The sequence below is a fragment of the Electrophorus electricus genome, chromosome 11, assembly GCF_041902795.1.
Source record: "Electrophorus electricus isolate QZ-2024a chromosome 11, ASM4190279v1, whole genome shotgun sequence".
In the NCBI taxonomy this organism is placed as follows: domain Eukaryota; kingdom Metazoa; phylum Chordata; class Actinopteri; order Gymnotiformes; family Gymnotidae; genus Electrophorus; species Electrophorus electricus.
This window is the reverse complement of record NC_137507.1, coordinates 29,597,684-29,614,895: the sequence shown is the minus strand read 5'-3', so window position 1 is coordinate 29,614,895 and position 17,212 is coordinate 29,597,684. Positions and strand designations below refer to the sequence as shown.

General features: G+C 41.3%; 1 protein-coding gene across 1 annotated transcript; it reads right to left on the bottom strand.

Annotated features, from left to right (window-relative positions):
• Positions 1-11,745: 11,745 nt before the first annotated feature.
• On the bottom strand, positions 11,746-12,730 carry ccl20a.3 (chemokine (C-C motif) ligand 20a, duplicate 3). The gene is made up of 4 exons (XM_081722823.1): positions 12,625-12,730; positions 12,324-12,423; positions 12,156-12,224; positions 11,746-11,992 (listed from the first exon to the last, which is right to left on the bottom strand). The coding sequence occupies exons 1-4, from the start codon at positions 12,695-12,697 to the stop codon at positions 11,938-11,940; spliced, it is 297 nt and encodes a 98-aa protein (XP_081578949.1). The 5' UTR covers positions 12,698-12,730; the 3' UTR covers positions 11,746-11,937.
• Between the last annotated feature and the right edge of the window lie 4,482 nt (positions 12,731-17,212).

Sequence of the window (17,212 nt, the reverse complement as noted above, 5' to 3'; positions counted from 1 at the left end):
GATGATGTGGCGATCCCACACACCCTTGACCCACACATGGCACTTAGCTCCTGTGGAGGTCATAAGGTCATGAGGTGGGTTACTGTGGATGTCTCCACAGGTCAGAGATAACACAATAGAGTACTACAGAGTACTACATTAAATAGAGTCCCTCTAAACTCTGATTCTCTCTCTCTCTATTGTTTTGAGTTTTGGCACCTGACACTCAGTCTGGAAGCCATGTTGTGCTTACTGTTGTATTTCTAAATGTGCCTTCTTTACCATTATATATGAGGTCACCTGGCTACCCTGCACAGGTCAGAACCTTCCTCCACAAGTTGGTTAGCAGGTCAGAACCTTTCACCACTGGTTGGTTAGCAGGTAAGAACCTTCTACCACTGGTTGGTTAGCAGGTCAGAACCTTCCACCACTGGTTGGTTAGCAGGTCAGAACCTTCCACCACTGGTTGGTTAGCAGGTCAGAACCTTCTCCCACGGGTTGGTTAGCAGGTCAGAACCTTCTACCACGGGTTGGTTAGCACTGTGGTTGTGTAGATGCCTGATGGGGAGGATAAGGATGAGGAAGATGAGAAGTTAAAGATTGTCTTGAGAAGCTGTGTCCTAACTGCGCTATTTGCCCGGTTCCAGGTTCCTCACCGTGGAGGACTGCAAAGCACAGGCAGGAGAGGGGTGTAACAATCACCTACAATACCAGAGAAAGGCAGGTTCATGCTGTGTGTGTGTGTGTGAGTGTGTGTGTGTGTGTGAGTGTGAGTGTGTGTGTGTGTGTGCGTGTGTGTGTGTGTATGTGTGCGTGTGCGTGAGTGTGAGTGTGTGAGTGTGAGTGTGAGAGTGTGTGTGAGTGTGTGTTTGTGTGTGAGTGTGTGAGTGTGTGTGTGTGTGTGTGTGTGTGTGTGTGTGTGTGTGTGTGTGTGTGTGTGTGTGCAGTGTAACTGAAAGAATATGTGATATGCACTTTACACAGACGTGACAGACTGACTCGTGTGGGAGAGGTAGAATTGCTTTAATTGCTTCAGGAAGCCCCTGAGCAGACACAGACACAGCAGAGGAAGGAGAAGACAAGTCTTTCTCAGAGGTCAAAGAAGAACAGAATGAGAGAGAGAGCGAGAGAGGTGTGGCGCGTTGCTCAGTGTATCTGTGGGAATTAGGTCTCACTCCCGAAGTCCCGCAGTGAGTCACATTTCACACACACACACACACACACACACACACACACACACACACACACACACACGGACACTGTGATCTGTGAGCTCTTGTCTAAGAAGAGAAACTTTTTTTCCATTTTTGGCTAAAGATTTATTTCAACCTAAATTAGCTTATAATATGATTACATTCAAAATTAATTATTAGCAAAAATGTGTTTTTTAAAGACTAAAGGCCATGCAGTCAATCTTGAGCTCAAATCCAAGGTGACCTCAGGGAACTTTGACCCCACACAGGCCTGGGTTACGCCGTGATCCGCTTAAACTGTGTGCATCTCACAAACATCCCTGTTCTTGTCAAGAGATGTATTTTTCTCTCTATAAGTAGTTATTTGGCAATGTTACAGAAATGTTGTGTATTGTAAACGTGTATGCTACTGTCCAGGTTAAGGCCTGTGTACTAAACGCACTGCCCAGTTCTCTCCGACTTCTGCACACTGATCCCTTCAGCGTTTCTTTTTTGTCTGTTTATGAATCAAGTCACAGACGTAAACTTGTAATAGCTCATGTGATGATTCACTCTAATGATACACTCTAGTGATTCACTCTAGTGTGTAAAAGGCTGGTGTGATATTGAACCATAACAACAGAGCTTCTGTGCTTCATGTGTTAACCAATACCAGAGGAATCCCTACTCACCACAACATATGCCACACCTGCTAATCGCAATCCAGTACAGCCGGAATGGCCGGATTAATCTCTTGAAGTAATTCTATGCTCCCATGTTGATAGGAAAGTCTGCACACACGATCAGCATGCCACGCCTGGCCAGTGAATGGTGGGAGAACGAGCCCCATCACAGCAGAGCAAGTGTGGCTTGGCCACTTGGCCACAAAACACAATATCAGGTTTATATACAGATTAACTTTTCACCTCTGCTGTCAGAGCCAGTAGTGGCTCGTTAGCAGGGTAGAAGGAAGGAAGACGACTAGTGTACCCAGAGGGATGGTGCTCCCAGAGGGGTGGTGCTCCCAGACCAGTGATGCTCTTTGCAGGCTAAGGATGGAGGTCTGTTTTTTTTTTTTGTTCTTACCAGAGTTCTGTGGTAAATTCAGTACACTCAGTGACACAGCTAACTGTTTCTGACTCCACTTGACAGTCCTACATCACGTCCCATCCAGTCCTACGTCACGACCTGTACAGTGCTACGTCATGTCTGACATCAGCCTGCTTTAGACATTAATTCAACTTTAATCAGCCACTCTGTTAAGACACACCTGTTGCAAGCTTTCGGCATTTGTCCAGGTACCGTTCTGTAGTTCCCGCGGTCAGAAGCACGGAGGGCTTTAGTCTGTAGGTGTTCCGTGATCTGGGGATAAATGCTTCCGTTGTTGGGGTGTCACCTGTCCAGTGTAACACGTCGTTGGCTTTAGGGAATAACAGATTCAGTACAGTGTGGGATGAACAGGAAAGAAGTGTTTCAACTCTGTCTGACTCTGTCCAACTCTGTCCGCTGTATGTGCTTTTATATAAGGAGGTTTTTTCTTTTTCTTTTGATTGATTTTAGGTTTTTATAGGATTTATAAGATCACTTTTTACAAAAGAGCATGCTACTTTGCAAGAGTTTAATAAAATTCAAATAGTTTAATAACTTTTAAATGGTCTAATAAAATTTAATAAAAACATTGAATTGTTTTCTGACTCAAAGCTAGGTATATGAGGTATATAATGAGTTATAGGTATATGAGGTATATAATGAGTTATAGGTATATGAAGTATATAATGAGTTATAGGTATATGAAGTATATAATGAGTTATAGGTATATGAGGTATATAATGAGTTATAGGTATATGAAGTATATAATGAGTTATAGGTGTATGAGGTATATAATGAGTTATAGCTCTATGAGGTATATAATGTGTTATAGTTGTATGAGGTATATAATGAGTTATAGGTGTATGAGGTATATAATGAGTTATAGGTATATGAGGTATATAATGAGTTATAGGTATATGAAGTATATAATGAGTTATAGGTATAAGGTATATAATGAGTTATAGGTATATGAAGTATATAATGAGTTATAGGTATATGAGGTATATAATGAGTTATAGGTATATGAAGTATATAATGAGTTATAGGTGTATGAGGTATATAATGAGTTATAGGTATATGAGGTATATAATGAGTTATAGGTATATGAAGTATATAATGAGTTATAGGTGTATGAGGTATATAATGAGTTATAGGTGTATGAGGTATATAATGAGTTATAGGTATATGAGGTATATAATGAGTTATAGGTATATGAAGTATATAATGAGTTATAGGTGTATGAGGTATATAATGAGTTATAGCTCTATGAGGTATATAATGAGTTATAGGTATATGAAGTATATAATGAGTTATAGGTATATGAGGTATATAATGAGTTATAGGTATATGAAGTATATAATGAGTTATAGGTGTATGAGGTATATAATGAGTTATAGGTATATGAGGTATATAATGAGTTATAGGTATATGAAGTATATAATGAGTTATAGGTGTATGAGGTATATAATGAGTTATAGCTCTATGAGGTATATAATGAGTTATAGGTGTATGAAGCATATAATGTGTTATAGGTGTATGAGGTATATAATGAGTTATAGTTATATGAGGTATATAATAGTTGTATGAGGTATATAATGAGTTATAGTTGTATGAGGTATATAATGAGTTATAGTTGTATGAGGTATATAATGAGTTATAGTTATATGAGAGACATAGTGAGGTTCAGGGTGTGTGTGTGTGTGTGAGGTTCAGGGTGTGTGTGTGTGTGGTCCAGGTTGTGTGTGTGAGGTTCAGGGTGTGTGAGTTGTGGTGGTGACAGCACTTCCTGTTTCATGCACTATTTTTACTGGGATCAAGTTTACTCAAACCCCCAAATCTTTTGCCTTATAGAACTGAGAGGAGCCAGTCGAGGGAGGTTGGACGCCCTTAGATGCCCCTGCTGGAGGTTCATGGCCGCTGGCACCTGGGGGGATGCCTGGGGTAGACCTCCCCCACGTCCCGCTGACTTGGACCACCTGGACATCTTCTTTCCCTTCTTTTCCTCCCTCCCTCCCTCCCTCTCTCTCTCTCTCTCTCTCTCTCTCTCTCTCTCTCCCTTTCTCTTTCTTTCCCTTTCTTTTCTTTCTGGGTCACAGGGAGAGAGGTTCTGAGTCAGCACTGTAGTGGGTCACAGGGACAGAAGTTCTGAGTCAGCACTGTAGTGGGTCACAGGGAGAGAAGTGCTGAGTCAGCACTGTAGTGGGTCACAGGGAGAGAAGTGCTGAGTCAGCACTGTAGTGGGTCACAGGGAGAGAGGTTCTGAGTCAGCACTGTAGTGGGTCACAGGGAGAGAAGTGCTGAGTCAGCACTGTAGTGGGTCACAGGGAGAGAGGTTCTGAGTCAGCACTGTAGTGGGTCACAGGGAGAGAAGTGCTGAGTCAGCACTGTAGTGGGTCACAGGGAGAGAGGTTCTGAGTCAGCACTGTAGTGGGTCACAGGGAGAGAAGTGCTGAGTCAGCACTGTAGTGGGTCACAGGGACAGAAGTTCTGAGTCAGCACTGTAGTGGGTCACAGGGAGAGAGGTTCTGAGTCAGCACTGTAGTGGGTCACAGGGAGAGAGGTTCTGAGTCAGCACTGTAGTGGGTCACAGGGAGAGAAGTGCTGAGTCAGCACTGTAGTGGGTCACAGGGAGAGAGGTTCTGAGTCAGCACTGTAGTGGGTCACAGGGAGAGAAGTGCTGAGTCAGCACTGTAGTGGGTCACAGGGAGAGAGGTTCTGAGTCAGCACTGTAGTGGGTCACAGGGAGAGAGGTTCTTAGTCAGCACTGTAGTGGGTCACAGGGACAGAAGTTCTGAGTCAGCACTGTAGTGGGTCACAGGGAGAGAAGTGCTGAGTCAGCACTGTAGTGGGTCACAGGGACAGAAGTTCTGAGTCAGCACTGTACTGGGTCACAGGGAGAGAAGTGCTGAGTCAGCACTGTAGTGGGTCACAGGGACAGAAGTTCTGAGTCAGCACTGTAGTGGGTCACAGGGACAGAAGTTCTGAGTCAGCACTGTAGTGGGTCACAGGGAGAGAGGTTCTTAGTCAGCACTGTAGTGGGTCACAGGGACAGAAGTTCTGAGTCAGCACTGTAGTGGGTCACAGGGAGAGAGGTTCTTAGTCAGCACTGTAATGACTGGGCTTCAGGCTTGCTACTTAATTCTGACCAAGTGATTTAGAGTGCATTAATCATATCTGCGCTACCCTCTGTGTGTTATAATGAATTTAGATTTGTGTGTGTGTGTTGCCTTTTATGGGGACCAATAAGTCTTATGTAGGCAAATGGTATTTAGCAGCAGGAATATACAGTCCAGTGGTGAAGTCTCTGATAGACTCTGAGTTACAGACTCACTCTATGCCTCTCTCTCTCTCCCTCCCTCCCTCTCTCTCTCAGACAGAGAAGATTATGAATGGCAGCTGGGTGAAATATTTCATTTTGAATTTGAATTGATAATATGTATGCACACAGGCAGGAGCACGGCCTCATGTCTGAGGGGTGTGTGTGTCTGTGTGTGTGCGTGTGTCTGTGTGTGTGTGTGTCTGTGTGTGTGTGTGTCTGTGTGTGTCTCTGTGTGTGTGTGTGTGCGTCTGTGTGTCTGTGTGCGTGTGTCTGTGTGTCTCTGTGTGTGTGTCTGTGTGTGTGTGTAGTAACGTATAACCCTAATGTATTCTTTTACTATGACATCATCCACCTTTACATTGGCCATTCTATGTTATGAGAAGAGAGCAGAACTTCTAACCCAAAACATATACACAAGTACACTAACCCAGAACCTTTACATATACACAAGTACACTAACCCAGAACCTTTACATATACACAAGTACACTAACATAATACCTTTACATATATACAAGTACACTAACCCAGAACCTTTACATATACACAAGTACACTAACATACCTTTACATATACACAAGTACACTAACCCAGAACCTTTACATATACACAAGTACACTAACATAATACCTTTACATATACACAAGTACACTAACCCAGAACCTTTACATATACACAAGTACACTAACATAATACCTTTACATATATACAAGTACACTAACCCAGAACCTTTACATATACACAAGTACACTAACCCAGAACCTTTACATATATACAAGTACACTAACCCAGAACCTTTACATATACACAAGTACACTAACCCAGAACCTTTACATATATACAAGTATACTCACATAATACCTTTACATATACACAAGTACACTAACCCAGAACCTTTACATATATACAAGTACACTGACCCAGAACCTTTACATATATACAAGTATACTCACATAATACCTTTACATATACACAAGTACACTAACCCAGAACCTTTACATATATACAAGTATACTCACATAATACCTTTACATATACACAAGTACACTAACCCAGAACCTTTACATATACACAAGTACACTAACCCAGAACCTTTACATATATACAAGTATACTCACATAATACCTTTACATATACACAAGTACACTAACCCAGAACCTTTACATATACACAAGTACACTAACCAAGAACCTTTACATATATACAAGTACACTAATATAATCTTTATGTGTATATAACTATTTTAACCAACAATCTTTATATGTACATGAATACTGTAGACCAGAACCTTATATGGGCCTGAGTAATCTGGACTACAACCTTTAGAGGACTCTGTTCAGAAGGGTATTTATGCAGTTGACCAGTCACATGATTTATATGGCTTACACTACGAACCATCAGTGCAGCATTACATGTGCAATGGAAACATGTAGAGCAGTTTCAGTCAACCAATCAATCAATCAATCAATCAATCATCACTCAATCAATCCATAACTCAATCGGTCCGTCACTCAGTAAATCAGTCAATACAATAGGTAGGTAGCTACGTATGTATTTTCACATGGGTGTTCCTTTGATAGTTGAAGTGTATTTGTAGTTATTGCTATCCTCATGGTTGAGCTAATCCAAATTTCAATTAATTATCACCATCCCCTTTAGCATAATTAGTATTCAGATGCACAGTGTTCTGAAAAAAAACTGACACAAATGTAGAATGTTTAAATGTTTCAAAAATTAAAGTACAAGCTAATAAAATGTTTATTAATAAAATGTTTTATTGAGGTGAAAGTTCTCCAGAACTGCTGGAAGATGAACGAGGCTGAATTATCTGTGCTGTTCTTTTTCAGAGTCTTAATGAGTGTGATGATAATCGCAGTAATTAGAAATTAATGTCCCCCCACCAGCTGTTCTTGAGAAACATTCAACGCTGTCGGTGAGTTTTATGGTGATGTTACAAAAACCATCGACACGTTGACTGTGCCTCACGAGCAGCCTCGACTTCGGCCCCGCCCCAAGCCAGAGCTCCGCCCAAGCCCTGCCCCACTTGTTCGTGTCTCCTGCCTCCTCCAAAGGCTCCAATCAACATTCATTGCTGTCGGTGGGTTTGAGTTTGGAAAGCTCGCTGAGCGATGAGTGTAACTGTGGCTGTGATTTCAGCTGTGTTGAAGGAAGATGACTCTGCATCCTGGTTCATTCTCTCTTTCTCTTTGTTCTGTTTCTTTCTTTCTCTCTTCCTCATGTATTCTGTCTTTTTCAAAGGAGACACAAATAGAAACTAGCATGATGCCTCTGGAGCTTAATTGGGGGTTTGTATATGTGTGTGTGTGTGTGTGTGTGTGTCAGATGGCAGGAAGTGGAAGATGATGTTTAATGTGTAGTGTGTAATCATCTTCATTTGCCTGTTTTGTTACTTAAATTACACACTCACTACAGTGTGTGTGTGTAAGGGTGAGGGCAGGGGTTGTTGAGATTTGAATGAACTTTCTGCCATTTTGTGAATGTGTTCCTGGTAAGTTCCACACTGGCCATCTTGGGCCCGTCCTCAGCTGTGTGTGTGTGCGTGTATGTGTCAGAATCCGAGCGCTCGACTGTGTGCTGGATCATCTGACTGCTGAAGTGAAACTCGTTCTCTAAATGCTGAAACTGTACTGCTGTCTTAGCTCATGCACTTGGGCTGTGGTCTTGTTGCTCTGCCGTATTATGGTGCTTTATAGACACACTTTAGTAAAGTGGGATTTTATTCCTTTGTGACCAGACGTTTCTGGAAGTGAGCCAGTACCGGTACCTCTCATAAGCTCCATGCACTTTTTTTCTCTGCTTATATCATGTTGTCATTCCGGGTAAAGAAATTTCTGTTGTGGACACCTCTGATATGTCCTAGAGTCTTACATTCACTGTTCCACTCTTCAAGCACTGCCCACAAGTAGTAGTGTGTGCTGCTTGTCTATTGCCTTGGTAACCATGAATGCTAAATAAATTAACAATATTAGACATCTGTTTTGTGTCTTTTTTAAACGTGTGGTATTAAATACACGGTGATAAACCATGACGTTAGTTGGTTTGTTTCCAGATTCTATGAACATGTGCTCATCTGTGTGTCAGAGCCGCTGCTGAAACATGGCTTTCCAAAAGCCATATTTATTACCCTCTTCCATAATCCAAATCATATCCCAGCAGTTGTATGATGTGAATATCTGTTATTTTCCTCAAGAGTGACAGACGGCTTAACTGAAATCAATCCTGTACATTCCAAACAACTAAATACTAAAGTGAAAGAAAACAGTTGTTATTTCTTCCTCTGTGCACCTTGTAGTATGTATGCCTGAAGACATCACTAAACGAACAGTGTTTTGGTGTGGTGAAGAATCGGACATGTTCTACTGGATGTAGTGCATGTGTGCAGGCCCACCCCTCGAACTCCGCCCATGGTGCATGGGCCCCAACAGAGGAACTCGATCAAAAACAGAATCAGTTTATAGTGCATTTGATGTTATCTGAAATGAAGAAAATGACCTTTTTGGTGTTAATATAATCTGCTTCCATAGTGGCAGGCTGGGAAACATGGGAGAAACAGATTTATGACCATGTGACATTTTGGATCATTGAAATGAAGTAAACGTTTATAAACTAAATTTACAGCTTCTGTTGTGCGTTTGACTCCATGACACCAGTAGCTCAGCTCTGGCAGAGAAAACAGCACGTCTTGATGAAAGGACCCTGCCCAGGGCATTATGGGTAGTGAGCCGTTCCACCGTGGTGGCTCTGAGGACAATAACAAGGAAAAACTCAGCTACAATGATGTGGTATTGGGAAGGTGTGTGTGTGTGTGTGTGTGTGTGTGTGTGTGTGTGTGTGTGTGAATAGGCAAAGTGAACAGATGATGTAACAGCTCAGCTGGAGATTTGGCGTCTTGTAATTAGTTCCTCAGACTCAGCTACAGGAAGTGTGTGTGTGTGTGTGTGTGTGTGTGTGTGTGTGTGTGTGTCTGTGTGTGTGTGTGTGTGAGAGAGAGAGAGAGAGAGAGAGAGAGAGAGAGAGAGAGAAAGAAAGAACACAAACTGCATCAGCTGTGCTGGCAGAACTAAAATGCAGATGATAAGATTATCTAGACACACTCATGGATCTCTCTTCATATCTGAAGGTCTTTTCATTTGGGTTCTTTGCTCTGCTGAGCTGACTGTGTGTGGCCAGATTTTAGTGTGCAGGCGCTTCAGGGTTCAGAGATCCGTACTGACACATGGACCGAGTGAATCAAGCCCAACCACACAGAACTGTGGATATCTGAACACCAAAACACAGAACTGTGGATATCTGAACACAACCACACAGAAATGTGGCTATCTGAACATCAGTCCTCAGAACTGGATATCTGAACACAGCCAGAACTGTAACTACTGAGAGGCAGTTGTAGCTCAGTGGTTAGAGTGCTTGACTTGTAAGTGGAAGGTTGCTGGTTTAAGTCCCACCCCTCCCAAGTTTCCACTGTTGAGTTCAATTACTCAAGTTGTTCTCAGTCATAATTGTAATTTTGCTTTGGATAAAAATGTCAGCTAAATGCTGTAAATGTAAATATCTGAACACCAACCCACAGCACTGTGGATATCTGAACACTACATTACTACTGTAGCAGACTAGTTTCACTCATAAATTAGACACCAACAGCAGTGGAAAGTGACCTCAATCCAGAGTCAACAGGAAGTGAAATAGAGGCATCACATCCTGCCTCATGACTGTTAATGTGTCCCAGCTGTGTCTGGAAATCATTGTAGTAGGAACACACATGACGCGGGCCTACAAGAGCCACCATGGTGTAGCAGAGATGTCATCAATCACAGCCAAAAGGAAGACGAGGTTCCCATGTAGTTTATTCCGGAACAGAGAAGACATGGAGCAGAAATAGTGCACGAGAGCTCTCGCCCCTTCAGCATTCACAATCCGTCTGGGAAAAACCACCCAGACACGGATCAGCACTAATTAATGTCCCACCCACGACAGGCACAGGTTTCACAGATTTCCCCCAGTAAAGCTTTGTGAAGTTCACACTCACGAAGCGAAATTAAAAGCGCTAAGACGACGCTGCACGTGTGCCCGGCGCGTGTAGTCACAGCTGAAGTAAATGGCTTTGATGTTGAGCCATTAGTGATTATCCTCAGGAGGTGCACACGAGAAGCCCGACCCTGTTTATTCCGAAATGAAACGCTGCTGAAAACTTTACTGAAGACTGTACAGTTTTCAGGAGGGCCAGTAGAGTGTGTTTATGTGAATGGATGGCCGAGCTAGAGCACCAACGCAGAAACGCTCGTGAGACAGCGACATCTAGTGACGGGATACTAACCGGAACCAGAGCGCGCGCATGTTTGCGGCCGTATACCGGCGCTTTTGCTGCGCGCCTGACGCGCCTGTTGCTTGTCCTGTTCCTCATTATTTGCAGCGGCCCGTGGTCCTTCCCTCTTACGGCGGTGGATCCTGCTTCCTCATACACGGACGAGCGTCATAGGAAACTCTCACCTGGAAGCACATTTTCTGTCCGCCCACAGTGCTTTTACATAAACGGCCTTCGAACCTCAGTGAACGTAAATCAGTGCCCTTGTTCCTCTTTTTCCAAACGCTGCGGTTACCTCATCAGTTCGAGGGATCTGCTATGGCTGCTGTTTCGGGTCATATTTGCCAAGCGGGCTAAAAGTCTGCTCCGTCGAGCCAAGATTGCAGAGTTTTGGTGAAATCTTCTTGAGCTATTTCCACACCGTCACTTCCGCCACATTCCAAAGATTCCAGCTGGCTTCAGGTAGTTCAGGAAAAGCAGAAACAGCCGGCTGAGTCCGCGTGCATGAGGAAGTGCGTTCTAGGGTTTTGACAAACCAGTCCAACGTGTTGATCGGTTGGCATTTGGCGTTAGCTTGGTCAGTGTGTTCACTGTGGTAGTGTCGTGTCTTTAGACGCCTGTTTGATGTACGGTGCGTATAACGTTCGTGTTCTGTTTTTTTTTTTTTTTTTAGCCATATTTGAATCATGGTAATTTGCTGTGCTTTGTGTATGTGTGTGTGTGTGTGTGTGTGTGTGTGTGTGTGTGTGTGTGTGTGTGGCTTGCAGGGAAGTTTAGAACCAGTACGAATTATTTGTATTGTTTTAGTGACAATAATTATATAATATAATAGTGATAGTAGTGACACACAAGTCTTATAGAAAATAAGAGAAAATAATACAAATTTATTAAAATAGTATTATAAATATTTTTAAAAGCATATACATATATGCACAGTACTTATGCAAATTGCATAAAGAAAATTGTTTTTTTCCTCAAGAAAAGACATATGAAATCTAAAATGTGAGTGAGGGGTGTGTTAGATGCATCTCTTCAGAACAGCGTTGGGTTCAGTTTTCAATTTCTTCTCTGTTGCTTCCTCCAGCTGCTGCTGGGAGTCTTAACACTCTCACTGAGGAGAGGAGTGTAGAAACAACACCTCTCAGTCATTGGCTATCTTTAACAATGTTATGCACATGGTATTCACTCACACTCACACACACACACACACACACACACACTCGCGCACACACACACACTCACACACACACACAAACATATTTATTTGTGCTTACTTTAGTATTCTGATCACCCAGGCCTGTGATGGATCCGCACAAACGCATCTTCCTGAACTGGTGTAGAAGCTAGATAAAGAAAAAAAGACATTAGAAGAAATGGAAATAGCAGTTGGATATTGTAATAGAATCCCTGAAAGGTGAAGAGAGTGTTTGTTTTACACTTACATCACAGCATCGATGTTGCAGTTTCGTTTAATGGTCTGGATGGCGTATCCTCTAATGTGGGTGAAGGAAACCTCTCGTTTGGAATATCTCCTGCAACACCCTGCACAGCAGACAGATGAAGACGTGAGCCTGCTGTCTCAGACGCCGCCCTTACAGGAGCAGACAGACGCAGCATGGGAGTAGCAGTTTGATGACAGATGTGCATGTTGGTCTACGTTAGAACCGCTAGACATGGAAGTGACTGAAAGCATGCAGAACTGCTCACGGAGAGAGACAAACAAATAAACACAGAGGTTCTTACGGAAAGCTGCGGCATCCTGACAGAAGAACCCGACGAGCAGAACCAGGAGAAGTGGGACAGCAATCTGGGCCATCGTCTCTGCGTCTCGGTCGGTGTGCTGGATGTCTGCGTCTGTTGCTGTGTGAGCATGGCTTTATACTTTAACTACCAGCTATAAATAGGCGGAAAGTACAGATCCAGCGGGTTTTCCATTCACGTGTGCACACGTGTGCAGGCAGCGTCTGAGCTATGAGGAAGAAGTTTCTGTTAAAAAGGATTCTAGCACTGAGGGCTGCTGTGTTTACCTGGCCGAGGGGTCAGGGGTCAGGGTGTAGACCGATACAGGTGGCTCCTGGTACTTGAGCCACAGGGGCGTAATCTACACCCGGCCCATATTGAGCCCTCCACGCTAATAGAAGTTTAAAAGTCAGGTTAAAGAGGGTCCCTGGAATATGGTCACTGCTCTGACCTTGTCTAAGTAGGCCATTGCTCCAAATCATTCATGTCTGAGAAACTGAGAAATGCATCACTAAAAAAAGAGAGATGGTGTTGCACAATATGGGAAAATAGAACCAAGACGTGCAAATGTATTTTCTCTATACTTCACCATAAGAAATAAAAGCATGTGGGAATTATGGAATCACAAACATTGTGATTTAAAAAAGGGGGTATCTGAGTAAAGGTGAATTTTGGGTAATTATGTATTAATTTTGCATTAATTCTGCATTAATGATGTGTTAATTATGTATTAATTAAATACACATCTTAACACAACTGATGGTGGTGTTTACAAATTACTGTTAGAGTTCTAATTCCAGAACCATACAAATAACTCACTCTTTAACATGAACTAAAGAAAAAATATGTTTCTGTATCTAATAGAACAAAGTACATTGACATTTAACATTTAACAATCTTCTCACAGATGCACTCAAGTAGAGTTCAATGATTCCCACAGTAACGACGTTTTCTACATTATAGTCATCTACACTAGAATCACAAGTATCATCGAAACTAATTGGACTGAGTTTAGCATTTAGCCAGTTACCCTTTCAAAATGATCCACAAAAATAAAGAACTGCTGACAAATAAGTGCCAGTGTTTATTGCCTTTTTAGTATCTTCAGTGCACATTTAAAAGGTTTCGGGGGAAACACTGTTGTAAATTAAGACAGACACAACGACTTCTGTCCCCTCTGCAGAACCACATTAAAGACGTTCACATTAAAGGCGTAAATGTCTCAGTACTCAGTATCGTTTCACAGGCGAAGATTAGCTGAATTAAATTGTATTGCATTCTCAAGTGAAAATCCTTTTAATTGTGGAGTAGCCTTAATGTGTGCTGGGAAAAGCACTGTAGGTGGCAACTCCTCCACGTTCCTCCATCCACAGTGCTCTGACAATTCCACGCATGTGCGCCGTGTGTGGGCCACACTTCATCTCCATCGACGTTTGGTTTCTAGGTCATACGTAGACATTATGCAACTCTGCTCAGTAAGAACACGGGGGAAATGGGTCTTTCACCTCGATAAGCAGGTCAGGGTGAAGCCAAACAGGTTTCACATGTTCCTGTTACTTCATCAGAGCCTCCTTCCGAACACACAGACTTTCCACCACATTCACTTTATTAAAAAAAGAATAGAATAAAATAGAATAACTGTTATCCACATGTGCAGGTATGTGCCTTTGACTACAGTGTAGAAATGTAGATGTAAAATCAACACTGAGACTCCACCAAAGTGCTGGACAAACAATTTGTGGCAAAAAAGGTCATTACAACTACAATAAAAAGTCAAACAAAATGATGAATTATTTAATATTACTAAAATAATGAATTATTTAATATTACTAATATTCTCAATCATTATAATTCTATGGTTATTTTCTCCTGAGAGTGTAAACAATGAATCTGTTAATGTAAGCAGTTAACAGAGACATTCATTGCAGCAGGAAATAACATAACGATCTGAGCTTGGGTTCTAGCGTAGATATTTTAAAACGATATATCAGTGGTTATATATATGTTTTTTTAGATATATATGACTGATTCAGAAATAAAGCCACAATACCCTGATTAGACCATTAGGTCACTGATCAGGTCTCCTCTAAAGCCTGCATAAATGTTTTATATTGGTTTATATATTGAAATTTAAAAAACCTGGAAACTTTCTATAGAGAGAGAAACATCTAAACAAACAAACAAACAAACAAACAAACAAACACACACACACACACACACACACACACACACACACACACACACACACACACACAGCAGGTGAAATAAGTATTGAACATGTCACCAGTTCTAAGTAAATATATTTCTAAAGGTGCTGTTGACATGAAATTCTCACCAGATGTTGGTAACAACCCATCCAGTCCACACATGCAAAGAAATCAAACCACAGATGTCCATAAATTATGTGTAATAATGAGAAATGACACAGGAAACAGTATTGAACACACTTATTGAAATGTATTTAATACTTCGTACTAAAGCCTTTGTTGGTGTTTGCAGCTTCAAGAGGCTTCCTGTATGGAGAAACTAGTCGCATGCATTGCTCAGGTGTGAATTTGGCCCATTCTTCCACACAAACACTCAAATCCTGAAGGTTCTGTCGGCTCCTTCTATGAACTCGGAGCTTTAGTTCCTTCCATAGATGTTCAGTTGGGTTCAGGTCAGATGATTGGCTGGGTCATTCTAGCAGCTTCATTTTCTTTCTCTGAAACCAGTTGAGAGTTTCCTTGGCTGTGTGTTTGGGATCATTGTCTTGCTGAAATGTCCACCCTTGTTTCATCTTTATCATTCTGGTAGATGGCAGCAGATTTTTATCAAGAATATCTCGGTACGTTTGTCCATTCATCCTTCCTTCAGTTATATGAAGCGTGCAAAACTTCACTGTTGGTATGGTGTTTTTGGGTTGATATGCAGTGCCTTTTGACCTCCAAACATGGTGTGTATTATGGCATCCAAAGAATTACATTTTGGTCTCATCTGACCAGACTATATTCTCCCAGTATTTCACAGGCTTGTCTAAATGTTGTTGAGCAAACTTTAAACCCGCTTCAACATGCAAAATGATGTCTTGCGTGGTGAGTGTGCATACAGGCCATGGAGATTGATTGCAATACTTTTTGTTTTCTTTGAAACAATTGTACCTGCTGATTCCAGGTCTTTCTGTAGCTCTCCACAGGTGGTCCTTGGCTCTTGAACAACTCTTCTGATAATTCTTTTCACTCCTCTGTCTGAAATCTTGCGTGGAGCACCTGGTCACTTCCGGAACATGGCCCCAACAGTGCTCACTGGAACCTTCAGTAGTTTAGATATTCTTCTGTAACCAATGCCATCAGTATGTTTTGCAACAATAAGGTTGTGAAGGTCATGAGAGAGCTCACAGGATTTACCCATTACGAGATGTTTCTTGTGTGGCTCCTTGGTAATGAGGCACCTTTTTATAGGCCAGCAGTTGAACCAGCTAATATTATTTTGCAGTAAGTGGCAGGATTGCTTTGTAATTTCTGATAGAGTTCAGCTGGTGTCATGACTTTTCATGGCTTTTTGCACCTCTTTCTTCATGTGTTCAATACTGTTTCTCTGTGTCATTTCTCATTATTACACAGAATTTATGGACATCTGTGGTTTGATTTCTTTGCATGTGTGGACTGGATGGGTTGTTACCAACATCTGGTGAGAATTTCATGTCAACAGCACCTTTAGAAATATATTACTTAGAAAACTGGTAACGTGTTCCAATACTTATTTCACCCGCTCTGTGTGTGTGTGTGTGTGTGTGTGTGTGTGTTTAGATGTATCTCTCTCTATAGAAAGTTTCCAGGTTTTTAAAATTTAAATATATAAACCAATATAAAACATTTATGCAGGCTTTAGAGGAGACCTGATCAGTGACCTAATGGTCTAATCAGTGTATTGTGGCTTTATTTCTGAATCAGTCATATATATCTAAAAAAACATATATATAACCACTGATATATCGTTTTAAAATATCTACGCTAGAACACAAGCTCAGATCGTTATACTATTTCCTGCTGCAATGAATGTCTCTGTTAACTGCTTACATTAACAGATTAATTGTTTACACTCTCAGGAGAAAATAACCATAGAATTATAATGATTGAGAATATTAGTAATATTAAATAATTCGTTATTTTAGTAATATTAAATAATTCATTATTTTGTTTGACTTTTTATTGAAGTTGTAATGACCTTTTTTGCCACAAATTGTTTGTCTAGCACTTTGGTGGAGTCTCAGTGTTGATTTTAGATCTACATTTCTACACTGTAGTCAAAGGCACATACCTGCACATGTGGATAAGTTATTCTATTTTATTCTATTCTTAATGTTAATACTTATTTCACTCCCACACATATGTGTGTTTGTGTGTGTGCGCGTATATATATATATATATATATATATATATATATATATATATATATATATATAGAGAGAGAGAGAGAGAGAGAGAGAGAGAGAGAGAGAGAGAGAATTTTCTTAAGAGAATTTTTGAGAAATATTTGATATTTAATATGTACTGTAGCTTTGTTGTAACTTCTTAAAGATTAGTATGTTTATATGTTATATGTAAGTAGT

Coding starts and splice junctions, on each gene's coding strand:
- ccl20a.3 (XM_081722823.1), bottom strand. CDS start 12,697: ATGGCCCAGATTGCTGTCCCACTTCTCCTGGTTCTGCTCGTCGGGTTC. Junction 12,424..12,624: donor TCAGGATGCCGCAGCTTTCC/GTAAGAACCTCT, acceptor TCTGCTGTGCAG/GGTGTTGCAGGAGATATTCC. Junction 12,225..12,323: donor TGCAACATCGATGCTGTGAT/GTAAGTGTAAAA, acceptor TTCTTTATCTAG/CTTCTACACCAGTTCAGGAA.